This window comes from Fukomys damarensis, unplaced genomic scaffold (genome assembly GCF_012274545.1).
Source record: "Fukomys damarensis isolate Sample0158 unplaced genomic scaffold, DMR_v1.0_HiC HiC_scaffold_26, whole genome shotgun sequence".
In the NCBI taxonomy this organism is placed as follows: Eukaryota; Metazoa; Chordata; class Mammalia; order Rodentia; family Bathyergidae; genus Fukomys; species Fukomys damarensis.
Window position 1 is genome coordinate 8596610 of NW_022900938.1, and position 21902 is coordinate 8618511.

At 35.1% G+C, this 21902-nt stretch overlaps 1 protein-coding gene across 6 annotated transcripts in view; it reads right to left on the reverse strand.

Moving 5' to 3' along the window:
• Positions 1-2933: 2933 nt before the first annotated feature.
• The window catches only part of Pms1 (PMS1 homolog 1, mismatch repair system component), an 82117-nt gene continuing 63148 nt past the window's right edge, over positions 2934-21902 (reverse strand). For 3 of the 6 annotated variants that reach the window (XM_033756270.1, XM_010636846.3, XM_033756271.1), the window contains exons 10-13: positions 14087-14572; positions 10602-10732; positions 7416-7576; positions 2943-4880 (exon numbers count right to left, since the gene is read on the reverse strand). In XM_033756270.1, the coding sequence (XP_033612161.1) occupies positions 4716-4880; positions 7416-7576; positions 10602-10732; positions 14087-14572 (943 nt within the window). In that variant the 3' untranslated portion in view covers positions 2943-4715. Of the gene's footprint in view, positions 4881-7415; positions 7577-10601; positions 10733-14086; positions 14573-21902 lie in introns of all 6 variants that reach the window. The other 3 variants (XM_010636853.2, XM_010636849.2, XM_010636845.2) reach the window with 3 other exon arrangements.

The window sequence follows — 21902 nt, forward strand, 5'->3', positions numbered from 1 at the left end:
TCTCTTATTAATTTCTTTGAGGAGTTATAAACATCAGTTTAAAAATCCGTATTCTTAAGCAAACTTTATAGGATATAACATACATTATTTTTTAACTACGTAAGGGCTCTCTTTCATTAGCTTACATAGGAAGTTAACTGTAACTTACAGTATCACATTCTTGTCAGTATCTCAGCACTAAGATGGTGTCGGATTCTAAGATACTATCACAGTTAGTAACTTACCAAGAGATATCTATTATATTTGGGTGGACAGTAACAGACTTTTCATTTTTAAAAATGCTGTTCTTTTTAATTGTAAAATTCCCTTAGGTGAAAGAGATAAAAAAATGTAAATCAACATTCAGTGATTATGTTCTAGGTATTGTACTAGTTGCTTCATATTTCATCCTAGTCTTTATGAACTCTACAAGGTAAATATTATCCCTCTTTAACAAAGAGGAAACACACAGAAGTTAAAACAGTCTGAATACCAAAGATGTCAAGCTCCAAAGCCCACAGTCTCAGATTGTATTAATGATTTTGAAATACAAGACAAATAGACCTTATATTTGAATAAAAGAAACTTGCACATTTTCCTGATTTATAATGTGCTTCTTTTAAACTACTATCTTCACTTGTGGTTTCTGTTTCTTCCTCCTTTGAAAAAAGGAAGGATGTAACAGTAGGTTTAGTCTTACAGGTAGGTGAGAATAGGTAGTTTATGCCTTAAATTTCCAAAAATTTGACCAATTAGAAATTAATTTAGAGTAGCTTAATTTCTTTTAAAACCTACCTATGCCACTTATTTGCATCATAGGAAAAATTTTGCTATCATTAATGAAATATTTAAAGTATACATTTGGCAGTATAGCATCACTGTGTTGCAAATAACTAGCTGTGATTTACCAGTACCTCTAGATAAAATGAAAGCAAATTTAAAATTAAAATACTCTTTTGAAAGAAATCACAGTAAGTCAACTTTTGAAACATACCATTTTTTTCCAAAAATGTTCAATCCATTTATAATTTCTTGCCTGTTTTTTCTTATCATTCATTTCTATGATCTAAATTTTTTAAAAAACTAATTAAAATACCTATATGAAAGTTTAAAAAATTAAGTAAGTTCAACACTAAAGATTACCTAAATCACGTTATTATTTTATTTATCAATCATCTAGATATAAATGGTACCTTGAAAATTATATTTGGGCCTGGGGATATAGCCCAGCACTGCCGTGCCTGCCTGGCAAATGCAAGGCCCTTAGTTCAATTTTTAGTACCAGGGAAAAACTATATTGTAATTATTATGTTGCCACTAAAGAACAAGAAGTCTTCTCATTCAACACTGAGTGTGATACTCAATAAATGTCACCAAATAAATAAGTGAATATACAACTAAAATAGAAATGGAGGAATCTGCTATAGTGATTTCAAGTCCAATGTGTGCAAAGTGGAAGAAATCTATCTCCACTTTCCATTACTTTAAAAGTTTTTGAAGACTGAATAATAATGTAGAAATAATTAATTTAAAAGGTTATTTCAGATCCTGTTGATGAATATTCAAGACAACATAAAAATTTACATGATGTTAGAAATGACTGTGAATTTGGAGATCAAGTTTAGCATCTTAATTTCAGAAATGGTTATCCCTACCAGCATAATCAGGGGGAGGTCTTCTAAGTCCTACTTTCCTATTTACTTTAGAAAAAATGGGCATAAAGAAAAGGACTTGAGATTTTTCAGGAACTTTGGAATTCAGAATAGTGTAGTTATTCTTCATATGTTGCCCTTTGACCAGGAATATCATCTGAATGTGACATAAATTAAATTAAATGAAATTTCTGTTCCTATCCTAGTCCCACAGAATAAGAATAGTGCCCAGCACTCTGTTCTCTTGGTGATTCTAATGCATGCTCAAGTTTGATAACCACTGGGATAGAATTTTTAAAGTTAGGAAAAAAAAAAAACTTTACATTTATGTGTAGTACTTTGAGGAATAAAAACTGATCCAAAATCAACTAAGCAGAGAAAACAATCTCAAGGCAGCAGGGGTGAGAATCCACTTGTGTTATCAGTATTACTGGAAACAATGAACAAGCCTTATCAATTTAAAATTTTTAAATTAAAATTACCAAAAGATCTATAATAAAGTTTTCTTGATCTCTCATGCTCATGAAGAAAGTCCAACAAAAATTGAAAACTTCATTTTTCATTTAGATTTGCGATGACTTTTTCTGTAATTAAACATTTCTTTGTTTTGTTAATAGGAATAACTAGTGGAGTACCAAATATAAATGGAACTAGTGGAGTTCTAAAATAGCTGTGTGCACCCAGATAAAACTAGTCACTTTGGGCTTCTATTTATTGTCTTCTATTCTCTTAAAACTAGTTGGATAATTTTTTTTCGTCAGTACTGAAGACTTAAGCTGCCAAAGAACTACAGTCTTAGTCCCTTTTAATTTTTTGAGACAGGGTTTTGCATTGGTGCTGAGGCTGGCTTCAAGCTCTTCTTGCCTCAGCCTCCCTAGTAGCTAGAATTATAAGTGTGAGCCACTGCGTATGACCTTCACTATGAATCCATGAATACCAGCTTTCTCCCAATACTCCCCGAACAAGTCTAGTTCATTTAAACACTTTAATATCATTACTAGTATTTAAATTTGTCTGGCAATTCTAGTTAAGTCAGTGATCAAGTCGGTGTCTCATATGTATTATTTCCTTTGCAGTAGATACGAGAAGACAATCTATTTTTGGTTTTAAATTTAGATTCTAATCCGAAGTTATTAAGTGGCTCCCTCTCCTTCCACCTTCTGCAACTCGAGGAATCTAGTGTGGTGGAATGGATTTCAGTTGCTAAATCTGAGCCACAAAACTTTAAGATAAAACCAGAGAGTCAAATAGCCAATGAAAAACGATACAAAACTGTCTGAATTAAGCTTTACATTCTTCAGGTTAAACCGTGTATCTAAAATCTAATAAAGCAGAACCGTTCATGGCAACATTCCTGACAAAACGTGTCCAAAAAAGGCCTTCAGGCCTATTCTCCCCCGGCTCTGGCGTCAATGCTATGGCAACAGAGAGGCTGGGATACTAAGTTAACACCTTTGGGCACTAAACTTAGGAGAAGGATCACAAGTTCGAGCCCAGTTTGGGTAATTTACTGAAACTGTCTCAAGATTCAAAACAAAACGAAAAACAAAAAAACATTATAAGGGCCGGGGATACATCTCAGTGCGTGAGTCAGGAAGGAGAAAAGACTTTGAGGGTTTATATGAACGTCCTCCATTTTTCTGTCCAATGCCTCAAACACCACAGTCTTGAGAAGAGGCAAGTAGGTAATTTGGGGAGGCTTTTCTCTCCCTGGATATCCCATCCTCACTGTTAACTAACTCCCAGCGACTCCCCAGACGCACGCCGGTTACCTCAGTCCCGAGAGCTGCGGCCATCTTCCCCTCGAGCGCGCCTCGAGCGCGCCAAGGCTGTGGCCGCAAAGGCTTGTGGGGTGGGTGCGGCCCTGGGAGGCCCAGCGGGCGCAGCTGGGAACTCAGGCGCCACCTCCCCCGCTCTGCCACTCCAGGCTCTGGCGAGCCAAGTTGCAATCCTGGACTGATTCAAAGTAGCACTGGTGAAAGTGGTGACCAGGAGTTTTGGATTCCCCTAGTCCTCACATACTGTATACCTGTCTTTTCTGGGCCCAAATGACTCACAAGAGCCTGTTTTCATGTCATGCCGTGTGGCCTGCTCCAGGGCTCAACAGGAGACGCCACCCAAAATGTTAGGCTGGAACGAGGTCATATAACATAAACGCCCCGCTTTATCTAGTAGGTGGTAAATACTCCCTTCCTACTAAGCACACAGGTGGCAGAACTCAGAAATGGAAAAAAAAAATAGTTTCTTCATCCAAGAGGATACTGTAGGACCAATACAGATTATCAGCTAAAAAATGAGTCCACATATTGGTTCATGGAAAATAGGATGACTCCAGTAAGGGCAAAGGGTGGGCTACAGGTAGAACTCCAAGTATTACAATTTGTTATCTTAATACAAATATCTTAAGAATATAAAGACAATCCATGAGAATTATGGGAGATGCCGTGTGGACACACTATATTTGGGCTAACACAGTTTACACAAAAATATTTTTTAAAAAAACGTTTCGACTTTTTGTTAAGTAAGTATACTCTGTAGCTGGTTTTCGAAGGGATGTAAAAAATAGATCATAACCTAAACTGGGTCAAAACTGAAATCTTGGCAAGTTCTTCAATGAATTCCAACCCCTAAAGTCCAATAATTGTCTGAAATAAAGCAGCAGGAACATCTAAGCTGGTCCCCCAAGATGGAGGTAGGTACGATTTCTCAAATTATGGTTCTGTTCTTCCTCTGAACTTTTCTTTCTCTGTCTCCATTCTACTTTAAACAAGATTGACAACTTCTGTTAGATATGCCAGCTGAATTTGTATTTTCCTTGTCCAGGGATGACCTAGTATAGTATTTCCCAGTTGCAGTCTAGTTTATAAATTATGAGGGTTAGTCTTAAGAATAAAATGAAATAATCATCTCTTAATTTATTTAAGATATTTTTTACAAGTTTTGAAACTTTCCAATATAAAAGCCAGTGAGTCTTCTTTTACAAAATAACTATTTGACACATGATAATACAAAAATGGTTAAAAAACTGACTCATTGTCTTATGAGCAGATCTAGTTCAACTGTGACTAATTTTCTTATATTTAATCATGAAGTGTCTGGAAGATGGGTTAAATGATGAAAAAATGGGCGGCCATGAACACAGCCTTTAATTTCATTTCCAAACTGGTGCTTCATTTTACAGATAATATCTTGGATGTCTTCTTTTGATAAGTACATGGGTAATTGTCTAGACAGCCGAACTGCTTCTCCCTGTGAAAAGAAAGTGATAATTATTTACCTCAAAGCAGAAAGCACATTATTCTGTCAAGACGACAAAATTATTTTCATTTTATTAATTCACTCAACAAATATCTATTAAGCATCAACTGTTGTAGGTTCTGGAGATAATAGTGGCTAAAGAGAAAATAAGATCTTTGCTCTTGTGAAATTTATATTCTAGAGCAAAGAAAAAACATAAAAAGACAATTTTATTGACTAATGCACAAAATTAAACTTAGCAACATGATAGAGAATGATTGTGTAGTTAGGAAAAGCTTACTTGAGAAGATGCCATTTAGGCATCTATTTAAACTATCATGCACAGATCATGGGAAAGGAAAATCATTTCAGGCAGGGAGAACAACAGAAACTTCAGTATAGTGCAGCGCAGTTTTTAAAGAGGAGAGAAACACAAGAGGTTAGGCAGAGATAAGGATGAATATACAGAGAAGTAACAAGAGAATTTTTAAGCAAAAGCCTGACTTGTATTTCACATTTTAAAGCAATCAGCCTGGCTGCATGTGAAGTATGGTTGGAGGAATGTCAAGAAGCGAACCAAGGCTCTTGCTGACAATGACTGCAGCGAGGCTGTGACTAGGGTCATAGTGTCGAGAAGTAAGTACAGACTGCTGATATGAGTTGATGGTAGAGTGATGAAAGTTGAGGCAGAAGGCTTACAAATTAATCCAAGCTTGGGCAACTCGGTAACTTAGCAAGACCTTGTCTCAAAAATTTTTTTAAAAAGGGCCGGAGATATATCTCAACATGAGGGCCCTTCGTTCAATTTCCAGTACAACCAAAAACAAACAAAAATGGAGGACAATGCATAACGGGGGATAATTTAACAATGGGTATGTCAATGCTATTTTCCGAAAAAGGAGGAACTGAAGGTTTGGGGTTAAGACAGTGCTAGCAAAACCCTGCTTCTTTTAATATATTTATTTTGTTCTCTTTGATGCAGGGACTCACCAAGTATCAGGTTGGGCTTGAACACACCATGTATCTGAGGCTGGTCTCAAACGCGTGGAAATCCTGCCTCCATCTCCCAAGTACTAGGATTACAGGTGTGTGCCAACATGCCCAGCTTCTTTTCATGTATTTAAACATAGTCACACTTCAGGGATCTTGAATATTAACACTATTCACTTTAACTCAACACTCATTAGCTGTTCTTTCTCTTCACTCTGATCTTAATCTCTCCAATCCCTTCTTATTCTCGACCCAAAAGCACCTTTGTCATCTTTCCTAAGTGAAAGTAGAAATACTGAAAAATAAATGAAGCTTTAGGACTTACTATGGCTTCTTGTAATATAAGGTATTCAGATTTCTCTCTATCATCCCCCTTGTTATCCATCCTACTCATCTTGCCAATCCCTACCTTTGGACAATTCTAATAAGCACAGTTGGAGCCACAAAACAGTTCTGGCTACATCCAAAACAAATGTTACTGCTCCTGAGTCCTCAGGGACACCTGGAAATTTCCACATTCACAACAGATGCTGTTTCCAGTACTTAACAGCTCCTACTTTCAGATCTTTGCTACTGTACTCATATTCCTTATGCCTCCCCACCCAACCCCCTCACTCTTTTAACCTTATGCAACAGGCATAACTTCTCTCAAGTTAATCTGGAGTACTATTTTCACTTTTTCTTTACTTTGCTGGTCATCTCAGAAACAGCACTGCCTTCTAAAAGATAATCTTTGTATCCCTGTCTCTTTTGGAACATTTGTTCTTCAATCTGTTATTCTCTCTTGCACCAGTTCAGTACAAACATTGCTAAACATAACTCTTTTCTCCCCTGCACTATGACGTGACTTTCTGACACTTCCCCCACAAGCCACACTACTCTTTAATCACTGGCAAATACCTGCCACTCACACCACACTGCCATTCTGGCTCTCTTTAATGTCACCACTGTTAGGTAGCAGCCACACCCTGCAGTCTTCTAACCACCACTACCCGACACAGAATATGATGAAAAGTACTTATTTTTAAAATTTCTTTCCTTATTTGGCTTTTCTGTCTATCTCTTGGTTCTTCTTATATTGTGGTATCTGTATCTCTGATTCACTTTATTCAGATTGGTCATCAATTTCAGTCATCCTATGATTTAGACATAAGTTCTCTTTTTTCCTAGATTCTTTTCCTTAGCAATCATATCCGTAGTTTATGATGTGAAGTTTTAATGGAATTCTTTTTTTTTTTTTTTTTTTTTTTTTTTTTTTTCTGGTACCAGGGATCGAACTCGGGTCTTTGTATTTGGAAAGCAGGTGCCAGAACCACTGAGCTAAATCCCTGGCTAGTATTTTCTTCTTGTAAACAAACTCTATGGAAGCTACCTTATTTATTTATTTATTTATTCCCAACAGGAGACTTTATTAGGAGGCAAGTCAGGGAGAAAAGGGAAGAAGAGAGAGGAGAAAAACTACCCGTATTTTACCATTATCAAACCATTTACTATTTTATTAAGGAATAATTAAGTAATTCAAACCCTAGCCAACCTGCTTAATCTAATACCACTTACCTCTAAATAACTTATCACTTTACGAGGTCTACATTCGTAAATTTCCTTTGCATTTTTGTTTAAGATAGCATTAAGAATTTCTTTTAAATCCATTAATCCATAGAATGGGAGACAATTAGCCATTCCTTCTATTTCCCAGTAGTTTTCAGTATTAGAAACTCCTAAAAAAAAAAAAAAATACAGACTTAAGTTTGTTTAGTTAAAATTATATTCCAGAACATATCCATTAAAAACAAAATCGCTGGTAAAACATTTAGTGAACCTTCATCACAATTTAGCATGGTCAGGAAAAGTTTTGTTCCTTGGTTAGAAAACAAATAGTAACTTCCCATAGGATTTCATATTAAGTCTAACTGTGCACTGACATCACATGTCCTTTATATAATTTAATTTAATCTCAGTTACTGCTGGTCTGCTCCTTATATTTGTTTAGAACATGTCTTACTTTGGAGGGAAAATGAAGTCCCCTGATATTTATTAAAATACAGTTGTTTAAAATGTTTTAGCAAATGCTGCTCTTCCCATTGATTTAATATCTAATTTAAAGTTCTGATTATTGTGTGATTATTTTAACTTCCAAACTATAAAACAGTCACACAGTAACTTACTAATGCATAATTAACTTGAGGAAATTAAATACTAATGTTTATTCAAAATAGTTTTTTAGGATAATGTTTAAAACTGACATGCTTTCTATTAAACTATTTTATGTAATTTAATAATTAAAATTTTAAAAGTAGCCACATGATTGGCTATATAAGAGCACAGATTATCCGTAACAGCACATATTACAAAGCATCAAAATTTGGCTTTAGAGTACATGATTGTGGGAAATAACAGAGATTTGTCTTATTTAGCTACATTTATATAACAATATTTTTAATACTGAAGTCTAAATCATGTTATCTATAAGTAAGGAAAACTGGACTGTTCAATTTTTGATAAGTAGTAGTTATAAATGAATTCATTTAGAAAGAGGTGTTGGCAGGTGTGGTGATGTATGGCTGTAATGCTAGCTACGTGGGAGGCTGAGGCAAGAGGGTCACAAGTTTAAGGCCAGCATGGGAAACCTGGGGAACTCTGTCTAAACTAAAAAATAAAGTGGACTGGGATGTAGTTCAGCACTAAAGTACTTACTTGCCTAACATATAGGAGACTCTGGGCTCAATCCCCAGTACTGGTGGGGCAGAGGTAGGGGAGGAAAAAGGAAGGGAAAAAAAGAAAGAGGGAGAGAGAGGAAGAGGAAGAGGGAAAGATAAAGCAATGTGAGGGATCTGATGAGTTTCAGATCCTGTGACTTCAAAGACCTAATCCCTAAACTGTTCCTTGACCTGACCTGGATGACAGACATAGTGGTATTAGACTTAACAGAGCAAGTATTCTAATGTTTTTCCTAGGAAACAAGAGAATAATGTAAGATACTGTGTCACTGAACATTATAAGAATGACACAGAGTTCAAAAAAACACCTTAAGTGGGATTTGAACTAAAGATGGGCAAAAAACAGGAAGGAGCAAATATTCTAGTTCACATCTCTTACATATTTATATAGATATGAAAATATCCCAAAATGTCAATCTTTCACTATTACTAATTCTATTAACTACATCTGTCCTGAAGTTGTGACATATTTCCCGGAGTTACTGGTGGATATGGGTTAAAAGTACTTGGCCACAAATGAGAAAACTGAGCAATATTTTAATGTGTTTGCAAAATTCAAATATGGAAAATGTAAATGACATTTGGAACTATGCAACAAACTTTCAAGAAATCTCACAAAATTCTGTGAAATGCTTTCCAATTTTTCAAGAAAAATAGTGGCTTGACAAATTTTCACTTTCTAAAACATGGAGCTCTTGTTGACTCAGAACAAAAAGCTATTCTCCTCAACAAGCAAAGTTTTTATGGTCACACTAAGAATCTTTTCCCTCAAAGTCAGATATATTCTTTATCTTTCAAACGTCTTTATCCAGATCCAAAACTGTTTTGTGACAATTGGCAAACTGTTGATTCAGCTACAAATAAAATTCTCACTAAATGAGATACAGTCCTTAAGAAAATACAACTTAAGTTTTCCAAATGGGGTGGGGGAAGAAGAAAGCATGACTTTTCATCTGATGTATTTGGCTGGAGCTGGAGACTGACCCAATGGCCTTTGCACTGGGTCTTGCTGAGCTGCTAAATTGCCCTCAGACTCACAGTGTGCTGGGATTATAGATGCACACCATCATGTCCAACATTCATCTGCTATCAATAAGGGGAAAGAATGCTGAACATAATCTGTCGATAGCTAATTTCAACTAAAACAAGTCAATTTGCAGATAAATCATTTTTGCTTATATGGTGTCACACAAATCACCTGACAATTCACATATGATTTAAAAACCACGATCAACAAGCTAAAAGTTAAAAGCACTTATCAGGAAGAAATTTGCCAAGCAGATAAAAAAATAAATACGCTCTTGGTATAGACAGGATAGTTATCCTGTTAAAAAAAAAAAAAAAGCACCTGCCATCAATACCACATAGCTAAAACAGATGAATAAAATGTTTACACACACACACACACACACACACACACACACTTTAGTTTATACATTAAAAATGTGCCAGCAGTCCTAAGAAAGACTTCTAGGAGCATTAAAAGAAATGACTGCAAGCCAGGCAGGATGGCACATGCCTATAATCCCAGAACCTGGGAGGCTAAGGCAGGAGGATCTCAAGTCTGAGGTCACCCAGAGCTACAAGGAGAAATATTTTTATAGCCATGCATGGTGGCGCATGTCCGTAATTCCAGCACTCTAGAGGGCGAGCGGGCAGGTCATGATATCAGGGCCAGCCTGGGGTACATAGTGAGACACTACCCTCTGCCCCAAAAACTTTTTATTTAATTTAAAGCAGGAAGTCTGCATGTTATAATAAACATTGACAAAAGTTACAATGAAATTAATGAGTTGATCAGTTACAAAAATGCAAATGCAATTTATTACACTGAAAGAGGTGCCAGACTTGCTGGTTTCAGGCAGAGATAATATTTTAAAAATTAGTCTTCCTTTACAAAACCAGCAATGACTTTTAGTGAGATGAAAATATACCATGATCCCTGAAAATTATGAAAAAGTAACCCAAATGTAACAACTGGAACACACTTATTTTAGTTAGAAAATATTAAATCACATTACCATACCTGGTATCAATTTTATCTTGAAACCATTTGCTGTAAGACGAGGATCAGACAGATAAGTTGGTCCACCATACCTCTGGTCATCTGTTGTCATTTTATATAAAATCTCTAAATAATGAGATCCATTAAAAAGACTGAAAAAGAAATTATGACACATCAGGTTATTAAATATGCAAATTGAAATAAGAGAATTTTAAAAAGTGAATCTAAGGACATTTTGCAAAACATTTCAACCAAAATACAAATGTACAAGTAGCCCTTTGAGAAATTTTGTACATATTTGTTACTATTTTATGAAGACCACATACAATGTAATGTACAGAAAGGAAGAAAGATGAACATAAAAAATAATTACTATCTTCTAGAATATTACAAACTCAATGTAAAATTTAAAAATGGCTCTTTAAACACAAATGAAAACTTTTAATTTACAAGTAATAACTAAAAACGAAGTAACAATATTGTCAAGTGACTCAAGTGGTTTATCCTGCTAAATTTGCAATTGCTAGTGAAATAACAAAATGATTAAACAGGTATCTTTTTCTTCCAGGAACTTTTAAAGTCATCATTTCAAAGCTTGGGAGAGTATCCTTCAGTCTAAGAACAAATGTTGCCAAAGGTGGTATATGAAATGGTTCTAATCATGTAAGCCCTAAACAAAATTTTGAGAGTCAAAAATTATCTACAGTTCAAATTGAACACTCACATCCGTTTTAGTTTTGGTCCGGGTACCTCCTATCAGATGTAACAGATGTCTGTTGAAGCTAGTAAGTGAATAGTGACCTTTTCCCCATTCATTCAATAAATATTTGAGTGTCTTACCACGTGGCAGATACTGTCTTTAGGTATGCTAGGGAGAGCATGATGTTCCAGAGCAGGACGACACACTATTTCATTACATCTTTATATCCTCTGAAAAGCAAATGAAGCTAGGTGTGGTGGCACATGCCTGTAATTTCAGCCACTTAAGAGGCTGAGGCAGGTGGGTCCAAATTCAAGGTCAGTCTTGTTTCAAAATAAAATTTGAAAAGGGATGCACCGTGAGACCACCGTGAAATAAATCAGACACACAAGCTTAAATGGCAAGGGTTTCTCTTGTATGAGAAACCTCAATTATGAATCAGGAGCAAATATAAAAGTCAGAGAAAAGAACTAGGGATATGGAGCTTTCTCAAATGGGCAGGGGATCAAAAGATGGAGGGAGGGGAGGAAAGGGAAAAGGATGAAAAAAGGAATTAAGACACGCTTTGTACATGTAACATGTAAAACAAACATACAATTAAAAAGAATAAATAAAATTTAGTTATCTCAATACAAAATTTTTAAAAGTGCTCAGGATGTGGCTCAGTGGTAGAATTGGCTAGCATATACAAGGCCCTAGATACAATTCCTAGTACAAGAGTGAGAGAAAAAAAGGCAAGAAAAAGCAAATGAAGTTATGTTTTTGCTTAACACAAAGAGGACAGATGTACTCTTCTCTCACCTAACCAACATTATGAAAGTTAGTCTAAAAGCAGGCGGTAATGAAATAATATGCTCCACAATTAAATTATCTGGATTGGAATCTTGGCTTCCCTGCTTGTTGGCTGTGTCCGGGCAGGTTAAGTTATTTAAACTTCTCTTTCAGTTTCCTATAAAATGTGCATGATAGAACCAACTTCATAAAGGTGCTAGGAAAATAGGATCATGAAAAGATATAGCAAAATTTCTGTCATATAGTAAGTGCTCAGTAAACAGCATCATCAACTGTTAGTATGATGAGCACTCTAGCTTACGGACATCTAAATTACTCTATTAGAGGTAAGCTAAACAATTGTCATTAGAACTCTGGTGAGAAAACTGAACCTAATCCATAAGCACCCTGCCAACACTGAGGGTAATTAGTCCATGACTCAGTTTTGGAAAACCTGCTCTGTGAGGGGAGATTCCTTACTTCCTAAGATGAGGGAAGACAATTACACTTTAAAGTATAGCTTGTTACTGTCCATGCTTAATTAAGATTGACATTCAGGATAATATAAGCCCTAAATAATAAATTTACACTGGATTTCTTTAACAAAATCATACTGAAAAATATTTTTTAAAAACCTGTAATTTGGACAACCATAGAAAAAAATTTTTAAATCTAAATGAAAACCTACACAACTAAAAAAAAAAAATCCACTTTAAACATTCAGATGTGCTCTATTCTTTTTATTCTTTTTTGTTTCTCCCTAGTTCTCTTTGAGGGAACAAAAAGTACTACAGGTTTTTTAATTAACTGGTTAGACTAAGGCATCATTTTCTAATTATTCCTTTGAGTTTTCTAAGTCAGTGTTAGGAAAATACAATGAAAGATGGTGGATTTTATTTAATACAGTTACTATTCCCTTATTTGAAAATATAGATATAACAGATGTTTTACTGTGTTCTGGCCCAATTCTTTTCCTTTTCTGATGGGAATGTGCTTAACTAGGGCTTTAACACATTGCATAAATGATTTTTATTCTCTTCTTGGAGGTTCTGAAACAGTGAATAATGTGTAATAGCAGACCAATTCTGAATTGCCCTTTTAACTTTCAGATTTTTATGTTTACATATCCAACAGTGTCCGAATGAAACAGAAATATCAAGTATAATAAAAGAGAATGTTAATAGGTCAGTTATTTACTCATTTTTACAGACCTAACTTCCAATTCAACATAAATCAGATAAAAAGAAGTTAAACACTATCACAGGAAATAAAGAGATAAACAGAGACAAGACATTCCACTAAGTAACTCATTAGGTGTAAAAAGACAAGGTGTGGTATTAAGAAATTTAAGATATATAACAAAATGCACTGAATGGATCTTGAACATGTAAATTAAATTTAAAACTTTGAGACAATAAGGATCAATTCCAAGGAATTATTGCTGGGTAAATCATAAAAAAGTTACTATGGTTAACTAAGAAAATAGCCATTTTTGAGAGCAATATACTGAAGGATATTAACAATAGAAATTGTTCTCAATTTCTTTAGCCAAGGAAAGAAAGTATGTGTGTAAATAAAAAGGACAAAGAAAATGTGGCAAAGGCTTGGTACCTATTCACAAAGACTTCACTGTATAATGCTACTGTGGTGTACTTTCAAAAATGTTAAAAAGACATTCATAGCAATCTAACTTCAAAATTACTCTAGAGAAGTTACTAAGGTTCTCGAGAAATCAGCTTGATAATTGTTAAATGCAGAACAGAATTATGTAGATTACAAAATTAGAAGCAACTAGTTCCATTAAAGGTTAGAAATAAAACTTTTAGGGCCAGGAGTGTAACTCAGTGGTGCTTCCCACAAGGTTCTGAATCTGATCCCCAATACCAGGAAAAAAAAAAAAAAAAAAAGAAATAAAGTCTTTAGGAGATTTCTTTAACTATAATCTATCCCTACTAACAGACTTTCAACCTTTTATTTCTAGTCTAGTATAAATTTATGTTGTTAAGAGTTTAAAAACTGTAGTATTTCACCATACCTCTCTGTTAATGTAATTGGCTTTTCCAGTGGCTCTGCAGGAAGTATATGATTCTCAAGAAGTCTTTTAAATAGCAAGGCTTCCTCTACTCTATATGGATTTAGTAACATTACCTCTCTTTTGCATGTAATTAGCCAGGCATCAGGAAACCTGAGATTGTGGATCAAGCAAAGCTCATCTTTTTCTTCTAAGTCAAATTTCTTTTGTTTCTCAAAATTTATTTTCAAGTTTTTCATAGAAAAAGGGACTTGTATTATTTTAATATTTTCAATCCTTTTTTTTTCAGCACAGGACTGAAAAAGCTCATCAAGTTTGGGCTGGCTGGATAATGAAGTTTTCAACTTCTGCTTCTGTGCCAAACTCCAGGCGCTGGCAGATTTTATCTTTTTTCTGCCATCTTTTAATGGTATTTGTGACTCTTGTTCAATAGCTTTCTTCATTTGACTATTGTATCGTTCCAAGTCTTTAGTGGCCTTTTCTTCATATCTAAGAATAGAGATAAAACAGAATTAATGAGATCATGTCAGAAATATGTTACTATTTTAAGTAAATTTTTTAAAAATCCAAAGAACTGGTATTACAAACAAAACAACAAAAAAACCCCCAATAATCTTGGGCCGGGGATTTAGCTCAGTGGTTCGGTGGCCTGCCTTGCAAGTGCAAGGACCTGAGTTCAATCCCCAGTACCAAAAAAAAAACAAAAACAAAAACAAAGAACTGGTATTATAGGCCCAATAATAAAGTATGTACTGGCCTAGTCCTCCTGTGTACGATTATGCTAACTTGTAAACAAAATATAAAATTCATCTATTTAAAATAAGCACTGAAGAGCAGCCAAAATTGGGCAGAAATGGCATGATCCACATTTCTGTGTTTATACAGCCATTACCCAGAGGGCAGTTTCTAGCAGTAAGGGGTGAGAAGTGGCCTGGCCTCTGTCAGGAGCCTGTGTCATGAGCACACACAGCTACCTGCTTCTAGAACAACTTAAGAAGAAACAACTTAAGAGAGAACTTAAGAGAGCCCAGAGGAAAACAGCCATTAGGAGGCTAAGTGAGCTGAAGAGAGGTTTCAGATGCTGCCTGGTGCAGAGGAAGCATTGAGGCACAGAGTCTGAATCCCACAAGGCTTAGAGCTCGGTAAACACCCTGGACTTTCAGTTCAAATTGGAGAAGGGCCATACTGAGAGCGAAAAGAAAATCTGTCCTAGAATTAAGGGAGTTGCCCTAGGACTAATGGTAAAACCTTACAATCACTCTCCAACAAAGTGAAAATCAAAGGCTTCACAAGCTGAAGGTGATGTGTAATTTAAGTATCTAGTAGAACAAAAATTAAACACTTCTCAGAAGAAAGCAGAATCCAGAGTTTCAAAGATGTTTCCTACAATGTCCAGTTATACAATTAAAAGTTACCACTGAAGCAAGAAGACAAAAAAAAATGTGTTATTGTCAAGATAAAGTGATTGGTAGAAGCCAATTTCAGGATGCCACAAATGTTGTAACTAGTAAAAAAAAAAAATTAAAAATAGATTTTTCATAAATGCTTAAGGATCTAAATAGAAATATCAACAAAAATTATTTTTAAAAGATGAAATGAAAATGGAAATTCCATACTTAAAAAATTGGAGTCCTAAATTAAAAAATAGAAAATTAGAAAAGAAAACAATATTTGAAGCAAGAAGGCCTAACAATTAGCTGATGTGAAGAAACCTAACAATTTACAGATCTAAAAGCTGTAAATCCAAAGCAGAAGAAATGTAAAAAAATCCACAGCTAGATACATTAGAATCAAATGCATGAAAACCAAATATTAAGATAAAATCCCAGATTAGTCAGAAAGAAAGGGAGAAAAAAAAAAGGTGAATGTCATCAGAAACAATACACAAATGGGCCAGGGATGTAGCTCAGTGGTTCTGCTACCTGCCTTGTAAGTGCAATGTCCTGAGTTCGATCCCCAGTATTAAAACAACAACAAAAACCCACAATAAGAAACAATACACAAATTAACAGTGAAATATTTTAAGTAGCAAAAGCCAAATTTGGTTATATCCAGCAAAAATGTCCTTCAAAATGAAGATTAAATTAATATTTTAGATTAAGGGAATTTTGCGCCAGCATATTTGTAGCATTAAAGAATGATACTAGCCATAAGTAGAATTTTACCTACCAGATTTTTACCTTTGAGTCTAAGTAGTTTATGAAAAATTAAGGCTACATAACATATTCACCAAAGCAAATGTACATAAAGGCAACAGAATTAAAATTAGATACAAACATGTACTTAACATTAAAGTAACCTCCTCTCCCTTCAAAAAAAGGAACAGAAGAAACAAAACAGATAGGGCAAACAAAAAATAAGAAAATGGTAGACCTCTAACAAAATAAAAAATTGGAAGAAAGAATGAGAAAAAGATATACATAAAAAGTCAGAGAGGCCATTTTAATACAAAATGAAGTAAATTTCAGCACAAGATGTAATATCAGAGGTAAAGTGGCCATCAAAGAGGTATAACAGTTACGAATACTTATGTATCTAGTAACAGAATTTCAAATTATGCGAAGAAAAACTTACAGACCTAAAAGCAGAAATAAATCCAGAATCATAATAATATTACTGCCCTGTCAAGTGCTTCAATGTAATTGCTATTTTGGAATGCTACTACATATCAACAGCAGAATGCAGATTCTTTTAAGTGTTGGAACACTTATCAAGACAGACAAAAGTATTCTGTTGAAGGGGAAAAATCAGATACATATCATATAAATATGAAGTCTAAGTACTGGTGAAACCAAGACAGTGCAAGAGAAACACAGAAACAATGGCTGCCTGTGGAGCTTAGCTGGAAGGTAGGTGATAGGATGACTTCTCTGGGATGGAGATGCTCTGTATTTTCTTTGGAGTGCTGTTTTTGTACGGATGTACACAATTATGAAAATTAAGACCCTTGCATGTTACTTCAGGTAAATGTTTTCCAACTTGAATAATTTAAGAAAGTATTGGGTCAAGAGGCTGAGGTAGGAGGAGTACCATGAGTTCAAGGTCAGCCTGAACTACCCTACCTATCAATCTACCTGTCTACCCTATCTATCAGAGTGAGACCCTATCTCAAAAAAAGAACCAAAAAGACTACAGGAGCACCCAGGCATGGTGATGCATGCCTCTAATGGAAACACTCTTGAGAAGTTAGGCAGGAGGACTTCTAGGATGAGTCCAGCCTGGGCAACTTAGTGACTTAGTGAAGACCCTATTTCAAAATACAAAAAATAACCAAGGGCTGGAGATGTAGCGCAGTACCACAAAACAAAATAAAAATAAATGAAATGAAACAAATTAAAAAGGAAAATAGTCTGCACAGGTATTAAAAAGTAGAGAAATTATTAAAGGACCAAGAATGTAGCTCAGCAGCACCATGCCTGCCTGGCAAGTGCAGGGTCCTCAGTTTGATTCCTAGTACTGGGGAAAAAAAAGAAATACTGAATTCTAGAACTAAACAATTCTTTAAGTATTACAATCTATACAAATACTACACAATAAAATTTATATACATTAATGCTCCAGTTAGTCATCAGATCAGTCATTAAAATAGCAACACAAAATAGGAAGATTAAAAAAAGGAGGAATATAATTAAATTATAATGGTTTCATAGCTAAATATTTTTTCTGTTGCTATTCTCATCCTACAGTCATCGAAGAAAAAATGAATTCCAATAAACTGAAAATGTCTAAACCAATCATTTCATTCAATTTCAAAGGTATAATAGACATTTCAAAATTATACTGGGTAGGAATTAAGGAGTCCTCTGTCAGCAACAAAAGAAGTAAAATGAAACTTCTTGGGCCCAAAACACTCTGGCACAGCAGTTGTGTCAATGCTTTTTGTGAAAGGCTGATTGCTTAGGCCCCGTTCCCAGAGCTGTTCATTCTCAGGCCTAGGTGCAGGGTGGCCTATTTTAAGTCTCCAGGTGATTACAGTGCACGCCCAAAATGGGAATATTGCTGAGTGTTCACTAAAGTATAGCAGTTATGAGCACAGCCTGGAGAAAGCCAGTGTGGCCTTGTTCTACCACTAGTAGCCAGGTAGACCTATGCAAATTAATTTTTACGTGCCTCAGTAATGCTCATAAGCAATGATACATTGATAGCATGTGCTTCAGAGTTTTGTTAAGAGGAATGAGTTAAAAAGTGCCAACGGGAGTAGGTCTTGGTACATGGTAAATGGTGATGTTTACTATCACTCTTTCTGTAAGTTCAAAGTTTTTTCAGAAGGAAAAGTCAAATATCTGCTTCATAAATGCCTAGATGTTTAGATATTTATATGAAGAATTTCAACAAATTATTTCAAAAGATTATTCTATTCCCAGTTCATAATTCACGAAAATAGTCTCAAATGTTAAAAAATAGTATTACTGAATAAACTATAATAAATGTGAAAAGTGAGATCAAGAGACCACGACAGCATATAATTTGTCTTCAGTACTGTACACATTCATTGAAGAAATATGAAGCAATATCACCTGGTTTCATTGTAAACTAGATGACAAATGTCTTCTTGGATTACTTAACATGCAATACTCAATACTTTTAAAAATTACTTTTGCTCATTTATACTGAGAATGTCAAGTTTTGAATTACTTATATAAAACACATGATTTTCAATGGGCATTATAAGTAAGTATTTTTAGCTCTTTGACATTCAAAATTCAGTGTTTTTCCTTTGCGGTGGAAAGTGAGTTCAAGACAAAGGTCACCATTTGTTATTAATTATAATGTGAAAATTTTCACATATGGTACTGATCTTTTGATTTGCTCAAAGTCAATTTAATTAGTTCCGGGGGCAGGGGGAGCTATGTCCAAAGGAATATTAGGTAAATGTTAAGCAAAGACAGCTGCTACCTTTGTAGCAGTGTCATTATGAGATTTAGCAACTTGAGATTACACTTAATTATCAAGTTTATTTCCCATTTTCAATAATATTGCAATTGCAACAGTCCCTTTAGTTATTTTAAGAAGAAATATATTTATAGTTGCTGTAAATGAAAGCTCAAGTTAACACCAAGTTAGACCTCAGTGGCAGGTTATAGGCTCAAACATGGATTGTAACTCAATGGAGAAAAGGTTTAAGAAAATGAGGGTGCAAGAAGATCCTTAAAAAACCAAACAAATGTAAGTATCTCCCATTCCACAGTCTGTCCTAAGCTCACAGCCGAAGTTTTAACAGCTGGAAACCCCTGATACTAGTCCTCAGGCTTCTATGCTACGGCCCCCGCCTTCTCCATCTTTTTCTCTTACCATACACTTTCATGCAGTTTTCAGTTCCCCAATAACACTACATTCCTCCCAGCTTGACAAGTCCTTAAAACCTTTGTTAGTTTCTACTCAGAGAAAAAAACTTCTGGAGCCATAGATGAAATTAAGCCCAAATGCTAAGTGTTTTCATAACTGTGTATTTTCATTACCTTAAACTCACTATATTCTGTGATTACTAGTTGTTCAAATATGCTGTCCCCAGTAAAATGCACCATGTAAGTAAGCATAGGAAAAGCATGTTTTCTTTATAAGTACTCAGGGCCTTATACACACGAAATCTTTAATATTTCCTCATTGAAGAAAGAGAATGGAAAGGCGGAAGGAAAGAAGAGAAAGAAAGGGGAACAGGAAGAAAGAAACTAAAAGATGGAATGAACTGTAGAAGAGGAGTCTACTCTTGGATGCTTTATATTCCTTGCAGAATTTAGGATCACAGTAAGAATTCCAAGATAAAGTCCAAAAGTAAAGTGGTAATAATGTCGTTCTTGGGTGACATCAGGTTTGTTCAGTCTCTCGCTTATGATTTTGGACTCAGACAACCGTAGCCCATGGACCACAGCCAGTGATGGTCTCATCTAAAAGGTCTGAACCTTTTTATTGCTTTCAAACAGTCAGCTGCGGCATGTGTTTGCCATCACTGTTTGGGTCTGAAAGACAATAATATAGCATTTTGTGACAAACAACTACACTTCTGATTCCAAGATACTTACATTTTCATGACAAATTTCTATTTCTGGAGTCCAAATTAAATTGAATCTTGACTCAGTAAGTAAAAAACGTCACTCACAATAGTGAAATTCCCTTTCACAAACTAAAAACTGGTAATATTCACATATTAAGCAATTATTTTGCGTCTTAGATCTTGTGTCTTATTAATACATTATGCAATCGTCATAACAATCCATAAGAGATTGACCACATATTTTTATCAATAGTTAACAAAGGATGCTCAGGGCCTTGGGTTCTATCCCCAGTGCCTCAAAAAAAGGCAAAAGTTAACAAAGAATGACCCTTGTTAGAAGCTAAGTGTTGTTTCTAAGGCCTGCTGTTGAAACCAATGTTTAATTTGTTGACGAGATGGCAATGGATAGAAAAAAAATGGGGGGTGGTTCTACATACTGATCATAAACAATTACTAGATGAGGACTATTAATGATCCCAGTAATCTGACACTTGAGACTCACAGGAGAAATCACACAGATGTTCCCCAGCTGTAGTACTACCTGCTGCTGAAAGAACAAATGGAAGCAGTTCTCTCTCAAGCTGTTAAATACTGTTCCTTCTTTCACGAGAACTGGACACACCTATGGGTCGTTTCTATTCTCAGACAATGCTCAATCTGTCACCTCTCTCTAGGCAATGCAATCAAACTTTAGTGAGTACTGTACTTGAAAGTTAAGCCTACTCATCCTTCAACTCCTGAGACATCTATTTATGGGGTACCATGCTATGTTTCAATGAAGTCCACTTAGCATCCCCCTTTTCAGTACTGGGGACTGAACCCAGGGCCTTGCACATGCTATTTTACAAGTGCTCTACCACTGAGCTGTATCCCCAGTCCATTTTACTTATTGAGACAGGATCTCAAACTTGCCATCCTCCTGCCTCAGCAGGACACATAGTATAGGATTATAGTGTGTGCTGCCACTGCCAGACCAAGTCCACTTATTTGTAATGCACTCAATAACTGTGTTATAAGGTAAAACTAAAGACAGACATAACTAGAAAACTTTATTAGCGTGATGATTTCAAAATAAACTTCTAAAAATCTAGCATTTGTGAAAAAATTAGAAATGTAAACATCAATTGTTTAATGTATTAAGAATTCCATGCTTTTTTAAAAAAAGGCTAATTGAAAAAAATAAAATAAAAAAAAAATAAAACAAACAAAAAATACAAGGGCCAGGGATTTAGCTCAGTGGTTCCGCCACCTGCCTTGCAAGGTGCAAGGACCCAAGTTCGATCCCTGGTACCGAAAAAAGAAAAAAGAAAATTAAAAATTAAAAAAGGCTAATTGCATTTTTCTGCTGTTTAAAATACAAATGTCTTACCTTTCAGAGATATACACTAAAACTCTCTAAAATAGGTGACCTTAGTTTTAGACTCCGCTTCAGAAATCAAAGGGGTAAAGTGAGTAAAGTTATGCGCAAAGCAGAACAGCTCAGGAAATGGGGTGATGAGCTCACTGCCCTGTATGAAAGAGATGGAAACACGGCCTTTGTCTCCCCTTACAATACAATTTTTAAAAGAGACAAAAGAAAAAAAGTTAATCTATGGAAGCTTTTCATATTGGTGTCTTTATTATTTTTAAACTGATATTGTCTTTATAATACTGAATGAGCTAAGGGGAAAAAAAACAAACCTATAATACCCATAGAGTGTATCACCAAATATAACTGAAGGTAACAGATTACATTGAAAAAGTTCTTTTTTTTTCTCCAGGTATTTGATATAGTACTGAGATACTTTAGGTAACAGAGGACTGGAGGTATAAGTCTATTCTTTTTTT